Genomic DNA, 22,227 nt, shown 5'->3' with positions numbered 1-22,227 from the left:
GTATGTATGTATGTATGAATGAATGCTAACTGCAACTTTTCGTATTAAAACTCATTACTCTTACCGAAGTAATATAGTGCGTGGTTATGTTATGTCATGTTAGGATAGATTATAAACTACATTGGGTTACATTTCGTGAGGTTCGGTGACGCTACAGGAAGTTAGGTGAGGTACCTGGAGGTTAGGTGAATGTTGACTGACTGACTGACAATTATTAGGAAGTGGTTCCAACACGTTCACACACAACCTATACTCATACCACAAGTCCAGAATTAGAGAGGATCATGTTATTGGATATATTTTCAACGATTTACTCAGTGTCTAACCAACTCTTTAGCGATTTAAATGTGGACCTAAAATTAGGTCCGTATATTTGTTTGTCGTGGTGGTGGTGGTGGTGTGCGCCCGTCCATCAGGTTGATTAACCACCAAAACCATAAAGGGTGTGGCCCTGCTGTTTCAGGGCATACACCACATCCATGGCGGTGACGGTCTTCCTTTTTGCGTGCTCGGTGTAGGTGACGGCGTCACGGATGACGTTCTCCAGAAACACCTTGAGGACGCCGCGGGTCTCCTCGTAGATGAGGCCGGATATACGTTTAACACCTCCACGCCGAGCTAGACGACGAATGGCGGGCTTGGTGATCCCCTGGATGTTGTCACGAAGCACCTTACGATGACGCTTGGCGCCACCCTTTCCAAGTCCCTTGCCTCCTTTGCCTCGTCCAGTCATGTTGTTGTGGTTGCTACTACAGGTGGTCCTGGTGTGGCGTCGCCCACGGTTTGGTGGGAGTAGGTGGCGTGCTGTGGACGCAGCGGTAGTATCGTTCATCCAAGGCCGTCCCTCCCTCTTGGAGGTGGGGCGTAGCTTGCGGATGACGCATGCGGCACTCGTGGCCAATGAGGTGGCCACTGAGGTGGAGAATGTCTGTATATAAGCCCGCCCGCCTGCCGGGCCGCCCGTATTGACTATTTCGTCGTCGAGATGGCCCGTACTAAACAGACTGCCCGCAAGTCCACCGGAGGCAAGGCTCCACGGAAGCAGCTTGCCACCAAGGCAGCTCGCAAGTCCGCCCCAGCCACCGGTGGTGTCAAGAAGCCCCATCGTTACAGGCCCGGAACCGTCGCCCTTCGTGAGATCCGTCGTTACCAGAAGAGCACAGAGCTACTCATCAGGAAGCTGCCCTTCCAGCGCCTGGTGCGTGAGATCGCCCAGGATTTCAAGACTGACCTGCGCTTCCAGTCGTCTGCCGTCATGGCTCTGCAGGAAGCCTCTGAGGCTTACCTGGTGGGTCTTTTTGAGGACACCAACCTGTGTGCCATTCACGCCAAGCGCGTTACCATCATGCCCAAGGACATCCAGCTGGCCCGGCGCATCCGCGGAGAGCGTGCTTAAGTCCTCTTCCTTGGGGAAAAACAAAAAGCACAACAAAACCTACCAGACATCTATAACTCGGCCCTTCTCAGGGCCAAAGAACTGTTCTGAAGATAATTTTCATGACAATCGAAATGGTTGGTGGACGGAGAGCGTTAATTTCGGTTACCCAAATCGCCTAACGGTAAGTTGGTAACAGTCGTGCAGGCACGAATGTATAGTAGGTCATCAATTCGGGAGGTGGGTGGGTGCAAAAAACAAGAGCTAGTAACAAATTAATATATAAAGAATAAGTAAGTAAATAAATAACTAAAATAAAAGAAAATTCAATAAAATAAAATAAAATGAATTGTTTACATGAAATAGGCGTGCTGCAAACAAGAAATGAAACCCAAACACACTCCATGTATGTCACTTTGCAGTGGGTGTAAAAGTACTCCACGCAGAATTTATTTATTTATTTATAATGTTTCGATTTAGTCCTGTTTCTACGCCAATAGAGAATGCAGATTATTATAATTTTTTTTTATTTATTTCCTTCTCAATATATCACTGTCGGTAACTGTCTCTTTAACATGTAACTGTGGCTCCGAAGGAGCCGATTAAGTTGTAGTAGTGGGATGGCGTGTTTGTTGTGCACAAGTAACCTCTTACTTGGAAGAGGTGTACTTGGTGACAGCCTTGGTGCCCTCAGACACGGCATGCTTGGCCAGTTCACCGGGCAGCAAGAGTCGGACAGCTGTCTGGATTTCCCGACTTGTAATGGTGGAGCGTTTGTTGTAGTGCGCCAGGCGGGAAGCCTCGGCAGCGATGCGCTCGAAGATGTCGTTCATGAAAGAGTTCATGATGGACATAGCTTTGGAGGAGACTCCTGTGTCGGGGTGCACTTGCTTCAGTACCTTGTAGATGTAGATGCTGTAGCTTTCCTTCCTCCTGCGCTTCTTCTTCTTGTCACCCTTGGCAATGGCCTTCTGGGCCTTTCCAGCCTTCTTGGCAGCCTTTCCGGAAGTTTTGGGAGGCATGGCGGCACAGTTACTCGTGGCGCGGAGCGAGAGAATTGAAAACTGATGATGATGATTATATGGAGAGAAGAGAGCAGTGGCTCTGAGAGTGGGAGAAGGGTATAGTACAAGGTAAAGTTTAGAAGTGGGAAGTAGAGGAGAAGGTTAACAGCAGGTGGGCTATCCACCTTGCGGAGACGAGTTTTTTTTGTCTTCCGTAACTGTGCTGCGTTGAGAGGTTCTTGGGGTTAGGGAAGGCCGGTCTCAGCCAAGCTAAGCTAGGTTGTTCTAAGTTGTCCTGAGGGCATATTTTGTTAGGGGGGGTCTCTCCAGGTCCTTGTGGCACTGGAGGGATGATCCCCATCTTTTAGTTATTTTTATTGTTATTTCTTATTGTTATTTTGTTGTTATTTTGTATATAGAGGCTCTGGTTCTTCGTTATCATTTTTCCTGCTTCTAGGCCACCATCCGTGGGATGTGTTGTTGTTTTCCTCAATTAGTTGGTTTAGTATGGGATCCTGTTCTTGCTCGATTTTTTCCCATATTACATTTGCTTGGGTGTGTATTCTGATGTTGAGTGGGTCTATGCCGCGTTCTGTGTGTATGTCTTGTACTGTTTGTGTGTATGGTGGTTGGTGTTTTGCCGCTCTTCTGAGGGCTATATTTTGCACTGCTTGATATTTGAGTTGATTGGTTCTTGAGATTGTGTTCAGAGGTATCGGGGGGTATTCTAAGTGTGGTCTGATCAGTGCTTTGTATAGGTGCAATTGCGTGTTGGTTTCCAATTGGCGGAATCTTTTGAGCTTAGTAAGTTGTGATCTTGCCTTAGCTAATCTTTCGTTAATGTGGGGTGTTATTCCACATCTGGATATCTTGAGTCCTAATGTTTTTCCCTTGGCAGCGTATGGTATTTGTTGGTTGTTAACAATAATAGGGAATGGTTTTGTTTTTGCGATGTGAATTATTTGGAGTTTTTGTACATTGGTTTTTATCTTCCATTTACGTTCATAGTCGTTTATTACCTCTATTTCTCTGCATGTTCTAATAGCCATCATTTGTTTGGACTTTCCCGGGTACCTGACTATCTGTGTTACATCGTCTGCGTAAGCGATGTATTCTGATTGACGTGGTTGCGGCATATCTGCCGTGTATACAGTGTATAACGTCGGCGATATATTACTGCCTTGGGGAACTCCGCTATGAAGGATGAAGGTTTGTCCTAGATGGTTGTCGATTATTAATTTGGCCTGTCTGTTATCTAAAAAATTACATAATAGTGCTGTGATATTGGTAGGCATGTCCAATTTGATTATTTTTAACTTCAATCCTTCATGCCACACTTTGTCAAATGCTTTTGAAACATCTCTCAGAATTATGTTGCATTGGTCTCTGTTACTTGCAGCATTTGCAATTGATTCATATATTAGAGCTATTGCTGTGTTGGTTCCTCGGTGTTTTCGAAAGCCGTGCTGTCTCGGGTTATATTTGTTTTCTTGGTCTAGAAAATTTCTCAGTCTGTTGTTGATTATTTTTTCTAATATTTTACCAGGTGTTTCCAATAATGATATAGGTCTGTAGTTTTCTGCTTGAGTATGGTTCTTTCCTGCTTTCGGAATGAGTCTGATTTTGGCTAATTTAAATTTGGTAGGGAAAAAGCCAGTTGCAAGTGAGGCATTGTATATATTTTTGAGCTGTTCGATCATAGACTGAGGAATGTTTTGAAGTACGGTTTTATTAATTTGGCTTATGCCAGGTGCTTTATTCTTGAAACTTGCAATTGTTTTTGCAATATCATTTTTAGTTAATGGGGCAATTATTGGGTTGTTTATGTCTAATAAGTCGAGGTTGATTTTATTGGTAGGTTTCCATTTCTCTGTGTTCTGGCTCAAATATGTTTTAGTTGCCTGTTCTGTTTCTTGGCAGAAGCTTCTATTGTCTTCGTCATTTATTCTGAATATGTTCTTCCAGAATTCTCTAAATATTGGTTCTTTATCGTGTGGTTCTGTTACCTTTCTACCGTTTTTGTCCTTTATGTAGCTAGTTTCTTCCGAGTTTGTTCCCATTAGGTTTTTTATTTTCTTCCAGAATGCTTTTGGATTTTTGTAGTCTGCTTGTGTATCCTGGATCAGCTTGTTCCATGTTTCATTGTGTTTGTTCTTGCTTATGTCTTTCAGTTCTTCTTTTAGATTCCTGTATAATATTGTGGTGTCATTGCTCCACCCGTGTGTTTTGGTGTATTCATATAGATTGGTGAATCTAGTTTGGATCATTTTCTCTTCATGTGTTAATTGTGCATGTGGTAATGTACGGTATGTTGTTTTTGGAATGTTGTTTTCCATTGCTGTTGTTACTTCTTTGTACCATGTATCCAGTGAATTATCAATCTCTGTTGTGTCTTTGTTGTGTAGGAGTGTTGGTTCGTTATTGCTAAGTTCCGATTTAAAATTTTCCCAATTTGCTTTATTGAGTGAAAATCTTGGGATTGATGGGATTTGTATCGGGGATGTGGATAAAGTTGCAATTATGGGTAGATGATCACTGGTTGTTGTTGGTCCCGCTTTTAGATGTACGTTTAGATGGTGATGTCTATTGGTTAAAACAATGTCTGGTTTTCCAGTGTTGCCGGCTGATATGTAAGTTGCGAAGTCGGGCCCGAGGTGTGTTATTGTCCCGTGATCGATGAGAGCATGGAGGATTTTTCCTCCTGGGTTTCTGACATTGTTTCCTAAGGTTGTGTGTTTTGCATTGAGGTCTCCTATGAAGTATGCTGGATTGTTTTGCCTCATTAGTTTTAAGATGTCCCCTGTAGGAAATATTGGTCTTCTGAATGTTAAATATGAAGTTCCGATGGTTATTGGCCCTCTTGTTGTATTTACTTCGGCTGCCAGAAAGTTACTTTGAAAATTGTCAATGATTTTATATTGTATGTTGCGTTTTATGGCAATTGCTATGCCATCATGTGGTTCGTTGTGTATGTTCATTTGATGTACATGGTAGTTAAAGATCTTGATTTTTTCACTATTTTTCCTACCATGTGCGTTGATGAGAATGATGTCAGGGTCTAATGTGCTGTATATGTTGGTGAGTTCTGATTTCCTTGCCGAATTCCAGGCTAGGACGTTGTGTTGGATTATCTTTAATGTTTTGTTTTGAGTAGTCGTGGGTCCCGACTCTGAAACTGGCCCGACTAACTTTTCCTTATATACCGAGCGGGCCGCTCAGGATCAGACTGGCTGCAGCTACGGCTCTCTTACATTGGTTGGGTCCGCGAGACGGCCACCTGGCCTGATCCTGAGCTTGGTATAAAAGACCAAGGTGGCGGGCGGAAATTTAACTCCTATCACGAAAAGCAGCAGCAGCAACATGTCAGGACGCGGCAAGGGAGGCAAAGTGAAGGGCAAATCAAAGTCCCGTTCTAGCAGGGCCGGACTCCAGTTCCCCGTGGGTAGGATCCACCGTCTCTTGCGTAAAGGCAACTATGCTGAGCGTGTTGGTGCAGGTGCACCTGTGTACCTTGCAGCCGTCATGGAGTACCTGGCAGCAGAAGTGCTCGAGCTGGCCGGTAACGCCGCCCGCGACAACAAGAAGACCCGCATTATCCCGCGTCATCTTCAGCTTGCCATTCGCAATGACGAGGAGCTGAACAAGCTCCTGTCTGGAGTCACCATTGCCCAAGGGGGTGTCCTTCCTAACATCCAAGCTGTGCTCCTCCCCAAGAAGACAGAGAAGAAATAAGAACCCAAGGTTCGTTCACACAAGACAACCTAACCAAACAGGCTCCTTTCGGAGCCACAGGATATCACTTAAAGAGAGAAATATACGACATCAACGTTTTGCAGGATAACACTCTGTGCAAATTGAGTGTAAATGTTTTTGAATGGTGTAGATGTGAAGGGGTACTGCGGGGGCCTGGGGTGGGGGACTTAAACGGGACTTAGAAGGGCGCAGAAGCAGCAGCAGCAGCAAGGGAGGCGACCTTATTTTCACTCTGGTTCATTGACAGTACACATTTACCAGCAGCATATATAGGTCAGTGGCTCACATACATTGGTGTGGGCTAGCCAATTTGGGCTAAACAGCAAGAATGTAATGTCCTCAATGAAGTAATGACATAGTTCAAGATAGAATAAGTGAGGTGGCCTGAAGTCTTTGACAGTGTCACATTCAATAATATAGTGCTTTAAAGGTGTATCACAAAGTTTACATGCTGAGTGTTCCGGTATGGGTACAGCGTGACTAACTTGCCAGATGTGTCTGTATCCTAACCTAATTCTGGCCACGACTACATCACACAGGCAGGCAGGAGCAAGTTGTTTGGACACTATTCCTAGCCCCCTTGGTCCCTGTTCACCTACTGTAGCAGTAAGTAGGTACCTGTTGTAAATCGAAAGGTTGCCAATTTGTATTCAGGGAAAGTTGTTGGAGCTTCTAAACTTGAACTGACACAATCCGAGGAGTGGTGACCCGAGGATCACAGACACTATCTCTCCCACTACAAATCCCTTCCTAACCTCCTGCTCCTTCCTATGTCCTCCCAAAATTGAACCATGCTATCGCAAAGGTAATAATACAGGTAGAGACAACAACATATTTTCCTATTGTCTTATTATATATTAATAACAGAAACGCTTTACATTGTCTCACTGTTCATTCCCTCCACAATTCTTCCTCTTTCTTCTTCTTCTTCTGTCTCACTGTTCATTCCCTCCACAATTCTTCCTCTTACTTCTTCTTCTTCTTCTTCTTCTTCTTCTTCTTCTTCTTCTTCTTCTTCTTCTTCTTCTTCTTCTTCTTCTTCTTCTTCCATCAATACTTTATTAACGGTGTATGTAAGTTTCACCCTGTTTTGCACTACAGCGGTAGAGCAAAGTATATTTTGTTAGCAATAAACCAAAAGCATATTTTATGGCCCAATCATCACTACATAGAACACCACCCATAAAGCATGATACTAGTAGACCACAAAAACTGCTATAAACCCCCAAAGCATATTTTATTGCCTAATCATCACTACATAGAACACCACTCATAAAGCATGATACTATTAGACCACAAACTGCTATAAACCCCAATAATATACTATACTAGTGACTCTAATTGTGTTACCCAATATTATACGAAATAATACTATAAAACATAATAATAAACACACTAATAGTGTATATTAGTTGAATGCACAATCTGATGAGAAGTCAAAAAAAAAACAAAAAAACATAACAATAACCTAGAAAGAGTGTAGAGTATTTTTGTGCAAACTATTATACTAGTAGATGGTCTAAGATAACTGTATGTGAAGGAAAAGGTGTGCTCTCCACTCAAACTTTCTTTTTATAAAATCTCCTACTCCCCAGCTGAGCGGTACGCCCAATGGGAAACAAAACGTGGCACATAACACGCCGCCCGCCAGCTCTGGCTCGGTGAATAGGAATCAGTAATCGGGCGGAGTATAAACAACACCGCCGCCAATGTGCTCCTCCCATCTCTGAGGAAATCTGGCGGGCAACTTAGTATTATATTAGCATGTAATAATAATAACAATAATAATAATAATAATAATAATACTACTACTACTACTACTACTAATAATAATAATAATAATAATATTAATAATAATAATATTAATAATAATAACATGCAATTTCATTTTATAACACATACTAACAAAATAGTGTATAGCCTACTATACTTAACTATAATAGATTAGGTTGCGTAGGAGGATCTAAAAAGTACAGTAGTATACACACACACACACACACACACACACACACACACACACTTCGCTACTATATGCCAGACGCTCCCCCGGCTTGACACAACCACTCTCCCTGCTTACCTACCAGCCCCCCCCCCTTCCCACTGACTTAGTAGAAGTATTTGAAATAGCAAAACGCCTGGACAAACTAAAATTAAAACGCTCTACCACCCCCATTGACTTACCAATGAAACGCTTCAAGGAGTTCTCCCCGGAGCTTGCTAAACCCCTATGCTCCATCATCAATGCTTCTCTCAGTCAAGCCAGATGCCCAGCTGACTGGAAGACCTCTTATGTATCACCAGTGCCCAAGTCAACCAACCCACACTCCTTAAATCAGCTACGACCTATTGCAATCACCCCAATACCCAGCCTAATCTGTGAAAGTTTTGTGTTCGACTGGCTGGGCTTTTGCTGATATTGCAGGAGTCGTAGTAGACCCTCAGCAATTTGGCAACCTGAAAACTTCCTCCACCACTGACTGACTGTCTTGTCAGCTTTCTCGATTACATATACCGCCATCTCGAGAAACGAAAAACGTCTGTAGCTGTCGCCTTCATTGATTTCACTAAAGCGTTCGACCTAGTCGACCACAATATAATCATCAACAAAGCTATTGACCTCGGGCTTCGGAGAAGTCTTATTATACCATGGCTTACAGACTTCCTCAGTGACCGACACCAAGCTGTACGCTTCCGAGGGGCTGGCTGTCTCCACCTTTCGATGTTTCACCTGTAGGCGTCCCCCCAAAGGCACCAAGATGGGACACTCTTTCTTCCCTTGTACTCATCAATGATGCCCTAAGAGAAACCCTGCTCGCTGGAAATATCAGGGATCAATCCAAAACTGGGCCACCAACAACCATGGTTATGCACCTCAACCTCTCCTCCGACATTGTCCCACCTCCTTCCATTACTCTAGGTCTGAACACACTCCAGGTTTTAGATTCCACGAAGCTCCTCGGCGTCAACATAGACAACAAACTAAATTAGAAACCACACGTCAGTGAAGTTATCAAATCCTCCAGTTTCCGTCTCCACCTCCTACGCCGACTCAAGTCCCTCGGTGTTCCTGCACACGAGCTCCTCAGTGTTTACACAACATTCATACTTCCCAAGCTCACCTGGTCTTCCTCCCTAAATGCCACACAACGTAAACACCTAGAAAAAGTGCAAAAGAGGCCATGCAAGATTATTCTCTCCCCTTCCTACTCCACATATCAAGAAGCGCTCAACACACTGACCGACCCTTTAGACTCTCACTGACCATCACCCCGACCTCATCTGCCAATTTGGTAAGAAGCTTCTACACCGGCTCCTACTACCATCTGAGATCCCTAGTCCGAGAATTGCTCTTCGACACCACAACCGCATCCAGCCCATACGTGCACGAACTGATCGCTATAAGAACAGCCCAGTCCCAACCATTGTAAAAATTATCGATAACTTGTAATAAATCAGTGTACTCACTCCCAGTAAACACTACTCCTTGCACTGTCACTATGTTGAAATGAACTGTAGTTTGAGCTTTTCCCCAGCTAGTTATTATATGTCTTATTTGTGTCACTCATGTTACTTGTATATTATTTGTAATTCGTAACCCATTCCCCATATTATGTAACTGTATATTTTCAGCCTTCTGGCTGCCAAGCTCTTTCAATAAACCGTTAATTATTATTATTATTATTATTATTTATATGTTGGCCCATACCAACTCACTCCCCTGAACCCTCCTCCCCACCTGACTATCAACAAGTTCTTGCCATAAGGTACTATCTCATTTGGCAAAGGAATGGAACCAGTGATGAATAGTGGTGAACAGTGCTTAACTCAGTGAAAAACAACTCGGCAGTTGAGTCTTACCCAAGCTAGCTAACCACCTTCACACAGTGAGGTCCCAGGTACCCAGTTATACTTCCCCTGAGACTCCACGATAGAGAGGCCTGGGACCACACCTCACCCACTTGAATGAGTGAGTCATGTCGACCACGTGGTGTCCCCAAGATGCTACGACACCACGTAGTGAATGTTTTGCTACAGCATCATCATGTGAATTTCCTCATAACACCATCTGTAAGGTAACTGCTACATCATCAGGCCCCTCATAACGCCATCTGTGAGGGAGTTACTACACTACGTGTCTGGTGTTTAACATCTCACCTTACATGATCTACGCGTGCAAACATTAATCTGTATGTTCACTGTGTGCTCCTTCACCTTTCTCTAATGAGGGCTTTTGTTAAACCACCAATGTATGATGTACTAAGTCATTTGTGTCCAATGTATACTTTCGAAAAGCCCTTGTTTAGGGAAGGTAGGAGAGAGTAGTCGTCATTATTGTCCAAGCCACATTATTTATTTCTATATATAAGTAATGTAGGCTGGTTTTTAAATAAATACCTCAATCCCCTAACGGTGCCGTTTGTATATTAAGAAATACCGAAGCCATACAGTACAACACCAGCGAATATGAAGTATCACTGTAACCGGCAACTGTTACTCACTCATACCTACATACATATATAGAGTCTTTACAGAATGATAGCAGACACGAGGAAGACGAACAACAAGAGGAGAGTTAGAAGAAAATCAACTTCAAGCTAAGAAGAAGAATACCAAGACATTTCCTCCAAACAAGAAAACAACACACACACAATCAAGCCGACCAAACACTGAGAAACCATGGCGGAACCCAACATGCACCGGACGCTTGACCTGACTCTATCCTGCCGCATCCAGGCGAGTTGCTGCTTAAAGTCCCTCATGCAAGCGCTGTTTAGCCACTGCACCTATTCTATCCTCCTAAAATTCACTTCAATCCCCCCTGCCACTAGCATGTTATGTATGTATGTATGTATGTATGAATGAATGCTAACTGCCACTTTGCGTATTAAAACTCATTACTCTTACCGAAGTAATATAGTGCGTGGTTATGTTATGTCATGTTAGGATAGATTATAAACTACATTGGGTTACATTTCGTGAGGTTCGGTGACGCTACAGGAAGTTAGGTGAGGTACCTGGAGGTTAGGTGGAAGTTGACTGACTGACTGGACTCGACTGACTGACTGACTGGACAATTACTAGGAAGTGGGTTCCACCACGTTCACGCACAACCTATACCCGCGTTTCACAAAGTCCAGAATTAGAGAGGATCATGTTATTGGATATATTTTCAACGATTTACTCAGTGTCTAACCAACTCTTTAGCGATTTAAATGTGGACCTAAAATTAGGTCCGTATATTTGTTTGTCGTGGTGGTGGTGGTGGTGGTGGTGTGCGCCCGTCCATCAGGTTGATTAACCACCAAAACCATAAAGGGTGCGGCCTTGCCGTTTCAGGGCATACACCACATCCATGGCGGTGACGGTCTTCCTTTTTGCGTGCTCGGTGTAGGTGACGGCGTCACGGATGACGTTCTCCAGAAACACCTTGAGGACGCCGCGGGTCTCCTCGTAGATGAGGCCGGATATACGTTTAACACCTCCACGCCGAGCTAGACGACGAATGGCGGGCTTGGTGATACCCTGGATGTTGTCACGAAGCACCTTACGATGACGCTTGGCGCCCCCCTTTCCAAGTCCCTTGCCGCCTTTGCCTCGTCCAGTCATGTTGTTGTGGTTGCTACTACAGGTGGTCCTGGTGTGGCTTCGCCCACGGTTTGGTGGGAGTAGGTGGCGTGCTGTGGACGCAGCGGTAGTATCGTTCATCCAAGGCCGTCCCTCCCTCTTGGAGGTGGGGCGTAGCTTGCGGATGACGCATGCGGCACTCGTGGCCAATGAGGTGGCCACTGAGGTGGAGAATGTCTGTATATAAGCCCGCCCGCCTGCCGGGCCGGCCGTATTGACTATTTCGTCGTCGAGATGGCCCGTACTAAACAGACTGCCCGCAAGTCCACTGGAGGCAAGGCTCCACGGAAGCAGCTTGCCACCAAGGCAGCTCGCAAGTCCGCCCCAGCCACCGGTGGTGCCAAGAAGCCCCATCGTTACAGGCCCGGAACCGTCGCCCTTCGTGAGATCCGTCGTTACCAGAAGAGCACAGAGCTACTCATCAGGAAGCTGCCCTTCCAGCGCCTGGTGCGTGAGATCGCCCAGGATTTCAAGACTGACCTGCGCTTCCAGTCGTCTGCCGTCATGGCTCTGCAGGAAGCCTCTGAGGCTTACCTGGTGGGTCTTTTCGAGGACACCAACCTGTGTGCCATTCACGCCAAGCGCGTTACCATCATGCCCAAGGACATCCAGCTGGCCCGGCGCATCCGCGGAGAGCGTGCTTAAGTCCTCTTCCTTGGGGAAAAAGAAAAAGCACAACAAAACCTACCAGACATCTATAACTCGGCCCTTCTCAGGGCCAAAGAACTGTTCTGAAGATAATTGTCATGACAATCGAAATGGATGGTGGTAGGAGAGCGTTAATTTCGGTTACCCAAATCGCCTAACGGTAAGTTGGTAACATTCGTGCAGGCACGAATGTATAGTAGGTCATCAATTCGGGAGGTGGGTGGGTGCAACAAACAAGAGCTAGTAACAAATAAATATATAAAGAATAAGTAAGTAAATAAATAAATAAAATAAAAGAAAATACAATAAAATACAATAAAATAAAATAAATTGTTTACATGAAATAGGCGTGCTGCAAACATGAAATGAAGCCCAAACACACTCCATGTATGTCACTTTGCAGTGGGTGTAAAAGTACTCCACGCAGAATTTATTTATTTATTTATTATGTTTCGATTTAGTCCGGTTTCTACGCCAATAGAGAATGCAGATTATTATAATTTTTTTTTTTTTTTATTTCCCTCTCAATATATCACTGTCGGTAACTGCTCCCTTTAACATAATCAGGGTCTGATGGAGCCGATTGTTGGTAGTAGTGGATGGCGGTTTAGTTAGGCAATAAGTAACCCCTACTTGGAAGAGGTATTTAGACAGCCCCTTGGTGCCCTGGTGACACGGCAGTTTGGCCAGTTCAATCGGCAGCAAGAGCTTCCAGCTGTCTGATTCGACTTGTAATGGCGGAGCGTTTGTTGTAGTGGCGCCAGGCGGAAGCTCCTCGCAGATTTTCATATATATGATGTCGTTCACGAAAGAGTTCATGATGGACATAGCTTGGAGGAGACTCCTAGTGTCGGGGGTGCACTTGCTTTCAGTACCTAGATGTAGATGTTGTAGCTTTTCTTCCTCCTGCGCTTTCTTCTTCTTGTCACCCTTGGCAATGGCCTTCTGGGCCTTTCCAGCCTTCTTGGCAGCCTTTCCGGAAGTTTTGGGAGGCATGGCGGCACAGTTACTCGTGGCGCGGAGCGAGAGAATTGAAAACTGGCCCGACTAACTTTTCCTTATATACCGAGCGGGCCGCTCAGGATCAGACTGGCTGCAGCTACGGCTCTCTTACATTGGTTGGGTCCGCGAGACGGCCACCTGGCCTGATCCTGAGCTTGGCATAAAAGACCAAGGTGGCGGGCGGAAATTTAACTCCTATCACGAAAAGCAGCAGCAGCAACATGTCAGGACGCGGCAAGGGAGGCAAGGTGAAGGGCAAGTCAAAGTCCCGTTCTAGCAGGGCCGGACTCCAGTTCCCCGTGGGTAGGATCCACCGTCTCTTGCGTAAGGGCAACTATGCTGAGCGTGTTGGTGCAGGTGCCCCTGTGTACCTTGCAGCCGTCATGGAGTACCTGGCAGCAGAAGTGCTCGAGCTGGCCGGTAACGCCGCCCGCGACAACAAGAAGACCCGCATTATCCCGCGTCATCTTCAGCTTGCCATACGCAATGACGAGGAGCTGAACAAGCTCCTGTCTGGAGTCACCATTGCCCAAGGGGGTGTCCTTCCTAACATCCAAGCTGTGCTCCTCCCCAAGAAGACAGAGAAGAAATAAGAACCCAAGGTTCGTTCACACAAGACAACCTAACCAAACAGGCTCCTTTCGGAGCCACAGGATATCACTTAAAGAGAGAAATATACGACATCAACGTTTTGCAGGATAACACTCTATTTTACGTGTAATTAGCATAGTCTTGTGGAAATTGAGTGAAATTGTTTTGAATGGTGTAGATGTGAAGGGCGGTTGGGGGGCCTGGGGTGGGGGACTTAAACGGGACTTAGAAGGGCGCAAGAAGCAGCAGCAGCAGCAGCAGCAGCCAGGGAGGCGACCTTATTTTCAGTCAGGTTCATACACAAAGAAATACATCAGATTCATTGACAGTACAGTACACATTTACCAGTGTGGGCTAGCCAATTTGGGATAAAGAGCAAGAATGTAATGTCCTCAATGAAGTAATGACATAGTTCAAGATACAATAAGTGAGGTGGCCTGAAGTCTTTGACAGTGTCCCATTCAATAATATAGTAGTGCTTTAAAGGTGTATCACCAAGTTTACATGCTGAGTGTTCCTTTATGGGTACAGCGTTACTAACTAGCCAGATGTGTCTGTATCCTAACCTAATTCTGGCCACGACTACATCACACAGGCAGGCAGGAGCAAGTTGTTTGGACACTCTTCCTAGCCCCCTTGGTCCCTGTTCACCTACCTACTGTAGCAGTAAGTAGGTACCTGTTGTAAATCGAAACGTTGCCAATTTGTATTCAGGGAAAGTTGTTGGAGCTTCTAAACTTGAACTGACACAATCCGAGGAGTGGTGACCCGAGAATCACAGACACTATCTCTCCCTTCCTAACCTCCTGCTCCTTCCTCTGTCCTCCAAAAATTGAACCATGCTATCGCAAAGGTAATAATACAGGTAGAGACAACAACATATTTTCCTATTGTCTTATTATATATTAATAACAGAAACGCTGCCGCCATCCTGGAGGCTTTACATTGTCTCACTGTTCATTCCCTCCACAATTCTTCCTCTTACTTCTTCTTCTTCTTCCACCAATACTTTATTAACGGTGTATGTAAGTTTCACCATGTTTTGCACTCCAGCGGTAGAGCAAAGTATATTTTGTTAGCAATAAACCAAAAGCATATTTTATGGCCTAATCATCACTACATAGAACACCACCCATAAAGCATGATACTAGTAGACCACAAACTGCTATAAACACCCAAAGCATATTTTATTGCCTAATCATCCATCACTACATAGAACACCACTCATAAAGCATGATACTATTAGACCACAAACTGCTATAAACCCCGAAAATATACTATACTAGTGACTCTAATTGTGTTACCCAATATTATACGAAATAATACTATAAAACATAATAATAAACACACTAATAGTGTATATTAGTTGAATGCACAATCTGATGAGAAATCAAAAAAAAAAAAAAAAACATAACAATAACCTAGAAAGAGTGTAGAGTATTTTTGTGCAAACTATTATACTAGTAGATGGTCTAAGATAACTGTATGTGAAGGAAAAGGTGTGCTCTCCACTCAAACTTTCTTTTTATGAAATCTCCTACTCCCCAGCTGAGCGGTACGCCCAATGGGAAACAAAACGTGGCACATAACACGCCGCCCGCCAGCTCTGGCTCGGTGAATAGGAATCAGTAATCGGGCGGAGTATAAACAACACCGCCGCCAATGTGCTCCTCCCATCTCTGAGGAAATCTGGCGGGCAACTTAGTATTATATTAGCATGTAATAATAATAACAATAATAATAATATTAATACTACTACTACTACTACTAATAATAATAATAATATTAATAATAATAATATTATTAATAATAATAATATTAATAATAATAACATGCAATTTCATTTTATAACACATACTAACAAAATAGTGTATAGCCTACTATACTTAACTATAATAGGTTAGGTTGCGTAGGAGGATCTAAAAAGTACAGTAGTATACACACACACACACACACACACACTTCGCTACTATATGCCAGACGCTCCCCCGGCTTGACACAACCACTCTCCCTGCTTACCTACCAGCCCCCCCCTTCCCACTGACTTAGTAGAAGTATTTGAAATAGCAAAACGCCTGGACAAACTAAAATTAAAACGCTCTACCACCCCCATTGACTTACCAATGAAACGCTTCAAGGAGTTCTCCCCGGAGCTTGCTAAACCCCTATGCTCCATCATCAATGCTTCTCTCAGTCAAGCCAGATGCCCAGCTGACTGGAAGACCTCTTATGTATCACCAGTGCCCAAGTCAACCAACCCACAATCCTTAAATCAGCTACGACCTATTGCAATCACCCCAATACCCAGCCTAATCTGTGAAAGTTTTGTGTTCGACTGGCTGGGCTTTTGCTGATATTGCAGGAGTCGTAGTAGACCCTCAGCAATTTGGCAACATGAAAACTTCCTCCACCACTGACTGACTGACTGTCTTGTCAGCTTTCTCGATTACATATACCGCCATCTCGAGAAACGAAAAACGTCTGTAGCTGTCGCCTTCATTGATTTCACTAAAGCGTTCGACCTAGTCGACCACAATATAATCATCAACTAAGCTATTGACCTCGGGCTTCGGAGAAGTCTTATTATACCAGGGCTTACAGACTTCCTCAGTGACCGACGCCAAGCTGTACGCTTCCGAGGGGCTGGCTGTCTCCACCTTTCAGTCACTCACCTGTGGCGTCCCCCAAGGCACCAAGATGGGACCACTCTGCTTCCTTATGCTCATCAATGATGCCCTAAGAGAAACCCCTGCTCGCTGGAAATATGTCGACGACTCCACCATTGGGATCAGCGTCAACAATTCTGCTCCAAACTATACCGCCCTTCATGATTTATTGAACAGTCTCCAAAACTGGGCCACCAACAACCATGGTTATGCACATCAACCTCTCCTCCGACATTGTCCCACCTCCTTCCATTACTCTAGGTCCGAACACACTCCAGGTTTTAGATTCCACGAAGCTCCTCGGCGTCACCATAGACAACAAACTAAATTAGAAACCACACGTCAGTGAAGTTATCAAATCCTCCAGTTTCCGTCTCCACCTCCTACTCCGACTCAAGTCCCTCGGTGTTCCTGCACACCAGCTCCTCAGTGTTTACACAACATTCATACTTCCCAAGCTCACCTGGTCTTCCTCCCTAAATGCCACACAACGTAAACACCTAGAAAAAGTGCAAAAGAGGCCATGCAAGATTATTCTCTACCCTTCCTACTCCACATATCAAGAAGCGCTCAACACACTGACCGACCCTTTAGACTCTCACTGACCATCACCACGACCTCATCTGCAAATTTGGTAAGAAGCTTCTACACCGGCTCCTACTACCACCTGAGATCCCTAGTCCGAGAATTGCTCTTCGACACCACAACCGCATCCAGCCCATACGTGCACGAACTGATCGCTATAAGAACAGCCCAGTCCCAACCATTGTAAAAATTATCGATAACTTGTAATAAATCAGTGTACTCACTCCCAGTAAACACTACTCCTTGCACTGTCACTATGTTGAAATGAACTGTAGTTTGAGCTTTTCCCCAGCTAGTTATTATATGTCTTATTTGTGTCACGCATGTTACTTGTATATTATTTGTAATTCGTAACCCATTCCCCAAATATGTAACTGTATATTTTCAGCCTTCTGGCTGCCAAGCTCTTTCAATAAACCGTTAATTATTATTATTATTATTATTATTATTTATATGTTGGTCCATACCAACTCACTCCCCTGAACCCTCCTCCCCACCGGACTATCAACAAGTTCTTGCCATAAGGTACTATCTCATTTGGCAAAGGAATGGAACCAGTGATGAATAGTGGTGAACAGTGCTTAACTCAGTGAAAAACAACTCGGCAGTTGAGTCTTACCCAAGCTAGCTAACCAGCTTCACACAGTGAGGTCCCAGGTACCCGGTTATACTTCCCCTGAGACTCCACGATAGAGAGGCCTGGGACCACACCTCACCCACTTGAATGAGTGAGTCATGTCGACCACGTGGTGTCCCCAAGATGCTACGACACCACGTAGTGAATGTTTTGCTACAGCATCATCATGTGAAGTTCCTCATAACACCATCTGTGAGGTAACTGCTACATCATCAGGCCCCTCATAACGCCATCTGTGAGGGAGTTACTACACTACGTGTCTGGTGTTCAACACCTCACCTTACATGATCTACGCGTGCAAACATTAATCTGTATGTTCACTGTGTGCTCCTTCACCTATCTCTAATGAGGGCTTTTGTTAAACCACCAATGTATGTACTAAGTCATTTGTGTCCAATGTATACTTTCGAAAAGCCCTTGTTTGGGGAAGGTAGGAGAGAGTAGTCGTCATTATTGTCCAAGCCACATTATTTATTTCTATATATAAGTAATGTAGGCTGGTTTTTAAATACCTCAATCCCCTAACGGTGCCGTTTGTATATTAAGAAATACCGAAGCCATACAGTACAACACCAGCGAATATGAAGTATCACTGTAACCGGCAACTGTTACTCACTCATACCTACATACATATATAGAGTCTTTACAGAATGATAGCAGACACGAGGAAGACGAACAACAAGAGGAGAAGAGTTAGAAGAAAATCAACTTCAAGCTAAGAAGAAGAATACCAAGACATTTCCTCCAAACAAGAAAACAACACACACAATCAAGCCGACCAAACACTGAGAAACCATGGCGGAACCCAACATGCACCGGACGCTTGACCTGACTCTATCCTGCCGCATCCAGGCGAGTTGCTGCTTAAAGTCCCTCACGCAAGCGCTGTTTAGCCACTGCACCTATTCTATCCTCCTAAAATTCACTTCAATCCCCCCTGCCACTAGCATGTTATGTATGTATGTATGTATGTATGAATGAATGATAACTGCAACTTTGCGTATTAAAACTCATTACTCTTACCGAAGTAATATAGTGCGTGGTTATGTTATGTCATGTTAGGATAGATTATAAACTACATTGGGTTACATTTCGTGAGGTTCGGTGACGCTACAGGAAGTTAGGTGAGGTACCTGGAGGTTAGGTGAATGTTGACTGACTGACTGACAATTACTAGGAAGTGGTTCCAACACGTTCACGCACAACCTATACTCATACCACAAGTCCAGAATTAGAGAGGATCATGTTATTGGATATATTTTCAACGATTTACTCAGTGTCTAACCAACTCTTTAGCGATTTAAATGTGGACCTAAAAGTAGGTCCGTATATTTGTTTGTCGTGGTGGTGGTGGTGTGCGCCCGTCCATCAGGTTGATTAACCACCAAAACCATAAAGGGTGCGGCCTTGCCGTTTCAGGGCATACACCACATCCATGGCGGTGACGGTCTTCCTTTTTGCGTGCTCGGTGTAGGTGACGGCGTCACGGATGACGTTCTCCAGAAACACCTTGAGGACGCCGCGGGTCTCCTCGTAGATGAGGCCGGATATACGTTTAACACCTCCACGCCGAGCTAGACGACGAATGGCGGGCTTGGTGATACCCTGGATGTTGTCACGAAGCACCTTACGATGACGCTTGGCGCCACCCTTTCCAAGTCCCTTGCCTCCTTTGCCTCGTCCAGTCATGTTGTTGTGGTTGCTACTACAGGTGGTCCTGGTGTGGCTTCGCCGAATCGAATCGAAAAATGCTAGTGACAGGGGGGAAGGAGGTTCAGGAGAAGAATAAAGGGAGGATTGAAGTGAATTTTAGGAGGAGAGAACAGATGCAGTGGCTAAACACCGCTTGCGTGAGGGATTATAAGATGGGGGCAGCAGCAACAACCCGGCTGGACGCGGCAGGGAGGCGACAAGACAAGGCCAGGCTAGCGTCAGGTCAAGCGTCAGGTCAGGGTCAGGTCAAGCGTCAGGTGCGTGTTGGGTTGGGCAATGGATGTTCAGTGCTTGGTCGGCTTGATTGTGTTTTGGTTTCTTGTGTGGAGGGGATGTCTTGGTCTTCTTAGCTTGATGTCGATTTTCTTCTCTCTCTCCTTCTCTTCTTGCTCTCTTGAATTGTCCATTCGTTTGTGTTTGGGTCTTCTTGTTCGTCTTCCTCGTATTTTAAGTCCTCATAGGTGTGGAAGAATTCAGAGAGGGAGAGGTTGACCACGTGGGCTTCAGCACCACTGGCCGCGTGGGCTTCAGCACCACGGGCCACGTGGTGTTCTTGGTTCTGTGTGGTGGGCTGCTTCTGTTGAGTTTTCTTTTCTTGGTTTTTCTTTACTGCTGGTTTTTTCTTTTCTTGGGAGCGTACAGCAAGGAGGGCCTCTTTGTAGCTCAGTTTTTTCTCAAGACGAGCCTTGGCTACCCTGCATTCCTCCTTCCATCTGGGGCAGGTCCGGTCGGCGGAGGAGTGTGGGCCACCACAGGCAACGCATTTTTTCTCTGTGTTGGGGCAGGCCGTGTAGCGGTGTCCAGGGCTGCCACACATGGAGCAGGTGTCTTCCTGCGCCTCACACTTGTTTACAGTGTGTCCATAGTGCTGGCATTTGTAACACCGTTTCGGTCTGCAGTAGGGCTTGACTGGCATAGTTACCCACGCCAGTTGAGCTTCCTTGGGTAGGGTGGAGTGGTGTCCGATGAGGGCAGTGGTGTCGGACAGCTTCTTCACAACTTGGAGCTGCTGCTCCTTGAGGAGCTCACTCAGCTCTGCTTTGTCCATGTGGGCAATTTCGGCGTGGGAGATTACACCCAGCTTCAAGTTGTCCCACATGAAGGCAAACATTTTAAAAGGAATGCCGTTGATGTCTGGGATCTCCGCGAGTTGAGCGGGCATGCCCATCTCGGCGAAGGTGATCTTGATGTCACCATGGAGCTTTAGGCGTTCTACCTTGGTGACCCCCACGATCCCATTAGCTTCGAAAAACTTCTGGAGAACTAGGAGGTTTAGTTTCTTGGGGCAGGTCGGCGTGTCCGGACGTATCCGCGCCACGTTAACAAACTCGTATCCGTTCATGGTGAGGGAGAGAGAGTGTGATGGCTTCGCCCACGGTTTGGTGGGAGTAGGTGGCGTGCTGTGGACGCAGCGGTAGTATCGTTCATCCAAGGCCGTCCCTCCCTCTTGGAGGTGGGGCGTAGCTTGCGGATGACGCATGCGGCACTCGTGGCCAATGAGGTGGCCACTGAGGTGGAGAATGTCTGTATATAAGCCCGCCCGCCTGCCAGGCCGCCCGTATTTACTATTTCGTCGTCGAGATGGCCCGTACTAAACAGACTGCCCGCAAGTCCACTGGAGGCAAGGCTCCACGGAAGCAGCTTGCCACCAAGGCAGCTCGCAAGTCCGCCCCAGCCACCGGTGGTGTCAAGAAGCCCCATCGTTACAGGCCCGGAACCGTCGCCCTTCGTGAGATCCGTCGTTACCAGAAGAGCACAGAGCTACTCATCAGGAAGCTGCCCTTCCAGCGCCTGGTGCGTGAGATCGCCCAGGATTTCAAGACTGACCTGCGCTTCCAGTCGTCTGCCGTCATGGCTCTGCAGGAAGCCTCTGAGGCTTACCTGGTGGGTCTTTTCGAGGACACCAACCTGTGTGCCATTCACGCCAAGCGCGTTACCATCATGCCCAAGGACATCCAGCTGGCCCGGCGCATCCGCGGAGAGCGTGCTTAAGTCCTCTTCCTTGGGGAAAAAGAAAAAGCACAACAAAACCTACCAGACATCTATAACTCGGCCCTTCTCAGGGCCAAAGAACTGTTCTGAAGATAATTTTCATGACAATCGAAATGGTTGGTGGTAGGAGAGCGTTAATTTCGGTTACCCAAATCGCCTAACGGTAAGTTGGTAACATTCGTGCAGGCACGAATGTATAGTAGGTCATCAATTCGGGAGGTGGGTGGGTGCAACAAACAAGAGCTAGTAACAAATAAATATATAAAGAATAAGTAAGTAAATAAATAAATAAAATAAAAGAAAATACAATAAAATACAATAAAATAAAATAAATTGTTTACATGAAATAGGCGTGCTGCAAACATGAAATGAAGCCCAAACACACTCCATGTATGTCACTTTGCAGTGGGTGTAAAAGTACTCCACGCAGAATTTATTTATTTATTTATTATGTTTCGATTTAGTCCGGTTTCTACGCCAATAGAGAATGCAGATTATTATAATTTTTTTTTTTTTTTATTTCCCTCTCAATATATCACTGTCGGTAACTGTCTCTTTAACATGTAACTGTGGCTCCGATGGAGCCGATTAAGTTGTAGTAGTGGGATGGCGTGTTTGTTGTGCACAAGTAACCTC

General features: G+C 45.3%; 1 protein-coding gene and 1 pseudogene across 1 annotated transcript; both read right to left on the bottom strand.

The window, feature by feature from the left end:
• Positions 1-2,025: 2,025 nt before the first annotated feature.
• On the bottom strand, positions 2,026-2,397 carry LOC121861618 (histone H2B-like). The gene has a single exon (XM_042359486.1). The coding sequence runs from the start codon at positions 2,395-2,397 to the stop codon at positions 2,026-2,028; it is 372 nt and encodes a 123-aa protein (XP_042215420.1).
• Positions 2,398-8,956: 6,559 nt separating this feature from the next.
• On the bottom strand, positions 8,957-13,401 carry LOC121861616 (annotated as a pseudogene).
• Positions 13,402-22,227: the final 8,826 nt, after the last annotated feature.

The sequence above is a fragment of the Homarus americanus genome, unplaced genomic scaffold (genome assembly GCF_018991925.1).
Source record: "Homarus americanus isolate GMGI-L3 unplaced genomic scaffold, GMGI_Hamer_2.0 scaffold27428, whole genome shotgun sequence".
NCBI classification, from domain to species: Eukaryota; Metazoa; Arthropoda; class Malacostraca; order Decapoda; family Nephropidae; genus Homarus; species Homarus americanus.
This window is presented reverse-complemented; position numbering and strand designations above follow the sequence as displayed.

Coding starts and splice junctions, on each gene's coding strand:
- LOC121861618 (XM_042359486.1), bottom strand. CDS start 2,397: ATGCCTCCCAAAACTTCCGGAAAGGCTGCCAAGAAGGCTGGAAAGGCC.